Source organism: Myxine glutinosa, chromosome 10 (assembly GCF_964187855.1).
Source record: "Myxine glutinosa chromosome 10, kmMyxGlut1.1, whole genome shotgun sequence".
Taxonomy (NCBI): domain Eukaryota; kingdom Metazoa; phylum Chordata; class Myxini; order Myxiniformes; family Myxinidae; genus Myxine; species Myxine glutinosa.
In genome coordinates, this window is record NC_136270.1 from 90,600,518 (window position 1) to 90,608,859 (window position 8,342).

The 8,342-nt window shown below is 44.3% G+C and overlaps 1 protein-coding gene across 2 annotated transcripts in view; it reads right to left on the reverse strand.

Annotated features, from left to right (window-relative positions):
• The window catches only part of LOC137418958 (high affinity cAMP-specific and IBMX-insensitive 3',5'-cyclic phosphodiesterase 8B), a 244,329-nt gene that overhangs the window by 192,230 nt on the left and 43,757 nt on the right, over nucleotides 1-8,342 (reverse strand). For both annotated transcript variants that reach the window (XM_078785878.1, XM_078785877.1), the window contains exon 5: nucleotides 7,594-7,651. In XM_078785878.1, the coding sequence (XP_078642004.1) occupies nucleotides 7,594-7,651 (58 nt within the window). The remainder of the gene's footprint in view (nucleotides 1-7,593; nucleotides 7,652-8,342) is intronic.

Below are 8,342 nucleotides of genomic sequence, written 5' to 3' on the forward strand. Positions count from 1 at the left end.
GGGCCAGATATGGTCCTCGTGCACCCCCCACACAACTCTACCACCCCATATATTTTTGAAGCACTAGGGTCCCCTCAATATGACATCAACTGGTAACAGTAAATAAACTGGTTCTTACTATTCATTTTTCACACATATTTGATGGTACCCTTAAAATATATTTTTTTTGCCAATGTCACGCCGTAAATCTTTTCCGTGTCGTTATGTTCCCTGAGATGGCTGAAAGTGGTCTGAGTTATATAAGTTATATATCATCTGAAAGGTAATTATCTGCTGGTCATTATAAATGGCATATATTTTAGATTTAGTGTTACCATTGGCCTCAAAAATCAAGTCGAAGAGCTATACCCCATGTTTTGTTGTGTCAAACTAACACAAACTAATATTTCAAATCCAGCCGCACTAGAATTGATTGACATTAATAACAAATGTCTGGACATTCTTCATAAAAATACCTTTCATTTGATACCAAATGTGTATTTTTGTCAATAAAAATCTATCAGATATGACACTTCAAACAGAATGCAGGTATGCCGACAATCGTGATAACTGCACGAAATGATCGCGTTGATAGACATTGTCAGTCATGTAAGGTGCTTTAATTGGAAAGTGAAATATCATTCAATTGCTCATTGTTACTTGACAATATATTATTAAGTCACACTTTACCTCGATTTAGTTACAGGAATACATGCATGTTGCAAATGAAGCAGCTTTGTCAACCACTCGCTACTATTCAGAAATTTACCATCCAAAATGTATGTTTCCAGGTGACGTATTCCGGCTGAAGTAACATCATGGAGCAAGCACCAAGAAAACGGAAATGCGACAGTGACCAGTCTCCTACCCCTGTGTGCATAGTTCACGTGGACGGTTTGAAATATGGTGAGCTGCATCTACTGTCTGAGCTGAAAGATGCCGAAAGAAAATTGGCCAAGCTGCAGGAGGTCAAAGCAAGGCGGCTTGCACAGCCTCCGTCATCTAGCTATATAATGCAGGAAACATGCGACCTCATTCCTGATGTGATAGCAGAATACCATGGCATCCACTGGGAGTGTTACAAGCGTTTCACAATGAACCTGGATAGACTCAAGCCTACTGCAAGTACATCACGAGCAACTGATACACCGCCGCAGCGCCGGAGCCGCAGGAGCTTAGGTGACAAGGTCCTTTTCAAACCTGACTGTATATTCTGCAGTTCCGAGGGCCGGAAATGGGTGAAAGTACAAGGAAGCTGGACAACCCAGGGAATGAGTCAGTTTGAATTTGATGGGTGGAAGTCAGTACTGGAAATTGCTGAGAGAAAACAGGATGAAAAACTTCTAACAAGGATCAGGGGTCATGATCTCTTTGCTTGCGAAGCGAAATATCACAAGAATTGCCGCCAGAAGTATATGCAGAAGGCAGAGAAATGGCAAAGTACGGATGACAAAGCACGGCAGCATCACCTAGAACTAGAAGAAGTTCACAAGAAAGCTTTTGAAGTAGTTTGTGATGTTGTAGATAAGGAGGTGTTACATAGCCACAAGGTTGTGAAACTATCAGACTTGAGAGCATTGTATGTTGCTCAGCTAGAAAGCAGCAATCACGCCAATCCAGGTTATCAGAGCGAAAAACTGAAACACAAGGTTGAAATCCATGAGCCCTTCAGGAACTAGATGTCATTCTGCGACCTTGGAAAGTTTCAGTCCTACTTAGTATACAGCTCAGCTATTGATGTCAATATTGCCGTTAAGCATGCCTTTCAATTAGGATCAACAGATATGATCGAGAATGCAGGCACGCATTTGCGACAGTCCATTATGGATGCATGCTCTGAAGCACCCAATCTGAAATGGCCACCAAGTTCTTCTGATCTCACCAAAATGGATGATGTTTTACCAGATGTACTCCAGAAGCTGCTGTCCTGCATCATCACTGGAAAAACAACTCCATCCTCAACTCGAAGCAACAGACTAGTTCAATCGATAGGCCAAGATATCTGCAGAGCTGCCACTGGAGGATCTTGGAAGCTACCGAAACACATGCTCATGTGTATGGCCCTATGACATCTGTACAGGAGTGAGAAACTCATAACCTTTCTGAACAGAATGGGACACTGTGAGAGCTATTCGTTCTCACTGGAATTGGAGACTGCTCTAGCTGAGGCAGTGATCCAGTCATCAACACAGCTATCCAACCAGATCATCAGATTACCACCAGGGCGATCAGTGTTCCATTCAGAGTTCGATAACTTTGATTCCTTAGTGAATGACCTCACAGGTAAAGGTTCAGTTCATACCGCCCATGGAATCATGCTACAAGATGTCGAGGGTAATGGCGGTGGAAGTTGCCCAGATCTGCCACCTCAAATGAGGAGCAAACAACGATTTCTACATCTGATAGAATCTCTCACACTTCCTGACTGCTATGTCACCAAGAGGCAGAGTCCAAAACTTCAGATCAACCAGCTACATTATCCAGAGTCTACAGGAGCGATGGAAGCATCAGCTAAACTCCAGATGATATGGATCATGATGAGGATGATGATGGAAAACAAACAACAAGTCTCTGGCTGGGCAGGTTTCATCTCAGAGACAGGCAAGACTCAAACTAAGCTCACCACAATAGATTATTATCCAGTCGTCAACCAGCCTATTACCGAGTACAAAACTGTACAAGAATGCTTGCGTGTTGCAGAAGAGGCCACCAGAGAAGTTGGGCAGTCTTATGTCATTACTACATTTGATCTGGGGGGTATGCATGAAGGCATACCCTCTGATATGGAACGCTCCTGAAAAATATGAAAGTCACATCATCCTTATTGGCACTTTTCATCTGGTATGCGCTTACATGAGGATGATCGGCAAGAAGATGGCTGGATCTGGGCTGGCAGATGTTTTTCTGGAATCAGGATTGATCAGTGGAGGCTCTCTAGCTGGGGTGATGTCTGGAAAACATTATGACAGAGCCTTACATTGCCACAAAGTAATGTTGGAAAGCCTGGAACGACTGCTTGTGGAATAGTACCTTAAAGATCAGAATGCTGATGCTCTCTTTTCTTCACTGTCTGCTGCATCAACTGAGAAGCTACACAATCTAGTAGAAAACCCCAGCCAAGTTACCTTGGATGCTGTGTCAGCAGACCATTTGATCGGCATGATCGTGAAAGGGTATGAAGACTTTAGACAGAGTGTAGCAACAGGGTGTCTGGGAAAGACTGCTCAACTTTGGTTGTCCTACATGGACCATGTCGGTCTGGTGCTTTCACTCCTAGAGGCGGTGAAAACGAACAACTTCCTGTTGTATGTGGAATCCGTTAGCCGCATGACTTCCCTCTTCTTCAGCTTCGATGGACAGAACTACGCCAGGTATCTGTCATACTTCTCCATGTTCCTTGTCAACATAGAGAGCTTGCACCCTGGAGCTGCATCTATGATCAAGAGAGGAGCGATCAGCGTTGCTCGATCCTTTATTCCTGGGAATCGCTGTGCAGTTGATAAAACTATGGAGGAGACCTTCATGAGGCATGCCAAGTCCCATGGTGGTGCTGGAACCAGTGCAGCAGGGATATCTGGCGTTCTCACCAACTACCAAGCATATCGGAGATGGGTCCGAACAGCACATGCGAGGTCTCTTTATGTTGATGCTACTTTCAGTATGGCTGGCATGGTGGACAGTGGAGAGGAAACCAGACATCGTGATGTACGTCCCACAGAAGTCAAGAAAGGGGAGCAGCTGGTAAAGGCAACCAAAGATGCCATAGGCAGCTTTCTCAATCCATTTGAAGTTGACACAAAGGACCAACTGTTGATTATATCATCAGGAAGTGCAGCATCCATTGCCGTTTCAGACGATATCCTGAAGGCTGAAGCCATTGGTGAAGAAGCACGTGTCAACTTCATCGAGAAGCGGCTGAAGTCTGGTCAGGACTTCTTCGAACCTGTGAAGCGACTGAAGCTCAAAACTTTGAATGACATGAACAAGACCATCAAAATGAAGACTACCAAAAATAAGATCATCCAATATAAGCAGCAGGGCAACGTAGCTTTTCACCTCTTTGTTAAGTCACAGAGCCTGGGATTGCAGCTGGACTTAAAAGAGTTGATGACCTACCCATTAACGGCAGTTCCTTACAGCATCGCCACAGTGGACGGCTTTCTTGCCAAGACAGACGAGGCAAAAGCCTTCCAGGACCTAACCAAAGATTGTTCTGATGCTGACGTACCACCAGCATCAGAAACGCTGACTGTGTTTGATGGCAATGCATGCTTCTACTATCTGAAAGACGTACCTGGCAACTTCAGTCAGATCTGTTCCAAGGTATTTGACATGATCGGCAAGACAGGAGATGTCGTGTTCAGTACGGATCAATACTTACCTGAGTCTGTGAAGTCCATGGAAAGGAGCCGTCAGGGATGTGGAGAAAAGCTTATCCTGAAAGGAGAAGCTACAAAGAGGCCACCAGACTGGAAGTTGTTCCTGTCAAATGATGACAACAAGATCCAATTCATCAAGCTAATGCTTAGGCTCTGGAGCAGTGACCAGTATGCAGCAAGGCTGCGTGGAAGAAAGGTGATCTTCATATGCGAAGGGATTGCACACCTGCTGACATCAAGGGATGGTCTGGAAATAGTTGTACAGGAGCTGCCAATGCTGAAGTCTTCACAAGAGGAAACTGACTCACGCGTGGTACTGTATGCTAATTATGCCACAAGCAGGGACTACCGGTACATCCGAGTGAAGAGCCCAGACTCAGATATTTTCTTCATCCTGTTACACCATGCTGCGTCCATAGGTGTAACTATGCTGTTTGACACAGGCGCAGGGAACAAGCAGAGAATGATCAATGTCAGCACGTTAGCTGCTGAATTTGGCAAGGACAAATGCACGGCACTAATGGCTCTTCATGCATATACCGGCTGCGACAGCACAAGTGCATTCCGATGGATTGGCAAACTCAAACCAGTGAAAACTCTGCAGCGCCAACCAAAGTACATTCCCACGCTGAAGAAGTTAGGAGATACCTGGGATATACCTGATCATCTCATTGATGACCTGGACAGCTTCACATGCACCATTTATGGTAGAGCATCGAAAGTCTCCAAGGTGGATGATCTGAGACTCATTCGAATTAATGAGTTGTGTGCTTGGGTGAATCGCCGTGTTCCATCAGGCAATGTAGATATGGGTAACCTGCCACCCTGTAAGAGGAGTCTTAGACAACACATTAGAAGGGTCAACTACCAAGTAGGAATTTGGAAGAGAGCTCACATTCCCGAGCCCACGATACCCAAGGCGAGCCAGGGCCACGGCTGGGAAGAAAAGGGGGGAAACCTCGATCCTATCTGGTATGAAGGGGATGCCCTCCCACGAGAGCTAGCCGACATAGCTCAGGACGTGCGAGACAGCACGAACAGTGATGATGATTCTGACACCGAAACCTTTGGTGACATGGAGTATGGACTAGAGGATGACGCTCATGAGAGTGAGAGTGATTTGGACGAATGACAACTTCTCTTCAATATGAAGCAACGTAGTTGAGAAACAGAATTGTACTGGCTTTTTTACATTTTTGTTTTAAACCTTGTTTCACATTGCTAGGCTTCAGATTCACAGGTCCCGGGTTTGATCCCGGCCTGAGTCTGGGAATTGTTTCGGCCATCGTTTCATTATCCCAGGAGGTCTCTTGGCCAGGATTAGCCTCATTGTACAAAACGGTGGTCTTAAGACCGAATTCACCTCACCTGTTTCACACATTCCTATATCACTAGGGCATGCCCGTACTATATCTATATCTAAAATTATATCCCCCCCTCTATTTACATGAAATGGTTTGGTCCAAAGCGAACGGCTTGCGAGTGGTGACAATCCCCCCCCTCTATTTACATGAAATGGTTCGGTCCAAAGCGAACGGCTTCCGGAGTTTGGTAAAGAAATCGCCATCGCGTACACAAACGCGCAGGAAAGCGAATGAATCGCAAATTCGTTTTTATTAGTTTTAAAACATCGTTTAACGCCAACATAGCGCCAACATAGTTTGCAAACGTGAAATAAATGGATACGCTCTCAAATGTGCCATCCGAGGCAGAGTGTGCCCGCCACGTTCGGCACACGCGATCGTTCGCTGCTCTCTGATTGGTTGAATCGTTTTTTGGACATAGCTCGGTAAGTAATTGTCCGATTAATATGAAACCTTGAAAAGGCACATCCTCGGGTCCCCAGCAATATACCTGGCAAGTTAAAAGTATATCGGACCCGTGGTTGTCGAGAAACAGCGGTCACAGACAAACGTACAGACGTACAGACAGACAGACAGAGATTACTGGAATTATAGATAGATTATGGAAAAAGATCTGCTTAATAACAAAGAGAGATTGTGCACAAAATGATATATATATATGTTTCATGATTCTCACAAGTATTGAGTGTGCTGATTTAAATGAGCATGACATATCGAACTATTTCTCTGAAAGAAGTGAGGAGACTGAAGGAATTGATAACAATGTTGTTATACTGTAACAAATAAGGTGTGATTGTGTGTGAATTTAGCAATTCATATTTAATTGTGTTGAAAGTTAGCACAGTGTTACCACATGGATCATCTGAGAAGCATATGCGGCAATTGTCGGTATACCTGCGGTCTGTTTACAGTGTCATATCTGATAGATGTTTACTGGTAAGAAGACATATTTGGTATCAAATGAAAGGTATTTTCATGAAGAATGTCCAGAAAGTTGTTGTTAATGTCAATCGAGTCTAGTGTGGCTGGATTGAAGATATAAGTTCGAATATCTTAGTCTGTGTTACGTTGGCACAGCGAAACATGGGGTATAGCTCTTCGACTTGATTTTTGAGGCCAATGGTAACACTAAATCTAAAATATATGCCATTTATAATGACCAGCAGATCATTACCTTTCAGATGATATATAACTTATATAACTCAGACCAGTTTCAGCCATCTCAGGTAACATAACGACACGGAAAAGATTTACGGCACGACATTGGCAAAAAAAAAAATATTTTAAGGGTACCATCAAATATGTGTGAAAAATGAATAGTAAGAACCAGTTTATTTACTGTTACCAGTTGATTTCATGTTGAGGGGACCCTAGTGCTTCAAAAATATATGGGGTGGTAGAGTTGTGTGGGGGGTGCACGTGGACCATATCTGGCCCATGGCCTATAGTTAGGAAGTCTACCTACTTCCTCATAAAGCACGGCACACATATACACACACACCATTTTTTCACAGGTCTGTTCATCACAAATCTGTTTGCTGAACAGAATTATCTATTCCCAAAGCATTATATTAACATTTGAAGGATGGTGTAAATTATATTAAATCTACTAAACCATCTACTTAATTTAGTTGTTTACCTAAAGCTCAAAATAGTTGTTTTATCCCAAACCTCAAAATAGTTATTTACCTAAAGCAAGAACGTTAACTTGTAAGAAATTGAGAAATTTTCCAACTGCCTGGATCAACTGCCTGCTATGCTCTCTTCTTTATAGAGGCTTAGACCCTTTAAGCCAAAAACTCTTCAAACGGTGGTTTCACACACACAAGCACACATGCATTCCTTTGGATAGTCGTGGCTGGAAGACTCACCCGTACAAATCCAGCCGAGAGAAGGGAGAGCAGAAAGCCATCATCCGGCTCCGCGAACCTGAAAAAACAAGCACCTCAAAATTCAGAAAAAAACCCCCAAAAATGAGTAAAACCGAAAATGTTTGAAGAGGAGGGCTTCAGAGTGGATGCAGGATGAGGAGGTGGAAACTAAGCCTATTCAGAAAAAAGTCAGCAAGACATTTGAGGGAAACGTGTCCGAATAAGTCAGAGGCTCGCCAAGGTGGGGTCAGTGGCACAATTAGCAGAACGCTAGAGAGAGGCAGAGTCAAAAGTGGGCAAGATAGCTTGAGAGGGGGACAACATGGAGAGGCGGGTAAGATAGAGAGAAAGAGAGATAGGCAGGCAAGAGAGAGCTATAGAGAGCGAGAGAGAGATGAGCAAGAGAGAGAGAGAGAGAGGGGTGAGCCAGAGAGAGCGAGAGAGAGAGCGGGAGAACGAGAGGTGAGCAAGAGAGAGAGAGAGAGCGAGAGGTGAGCAAGAGAGAGAGAGAAAGAGAGGTGAGCGAGGGAGAGAGGGGGGGAGGGGAAGAGATGCAGGCAAGAGAGAGAAAGAGAGAGAAAGAGCATGTGAGAGAAAGTGTGTGAGAGTGAGAGGGGTGAGAGAGAGAGAGAGGAGTGAGAGAGAGAGAGGGGTGAGAGAGAGAGAGGGGTGAGAGTGAGAGGGAGAGGGGTGTGAGAGAGAGAGGGAGAGAGAAAGAGAGAGAAAGAGAGAGGGAGAGAGAAAGAGAG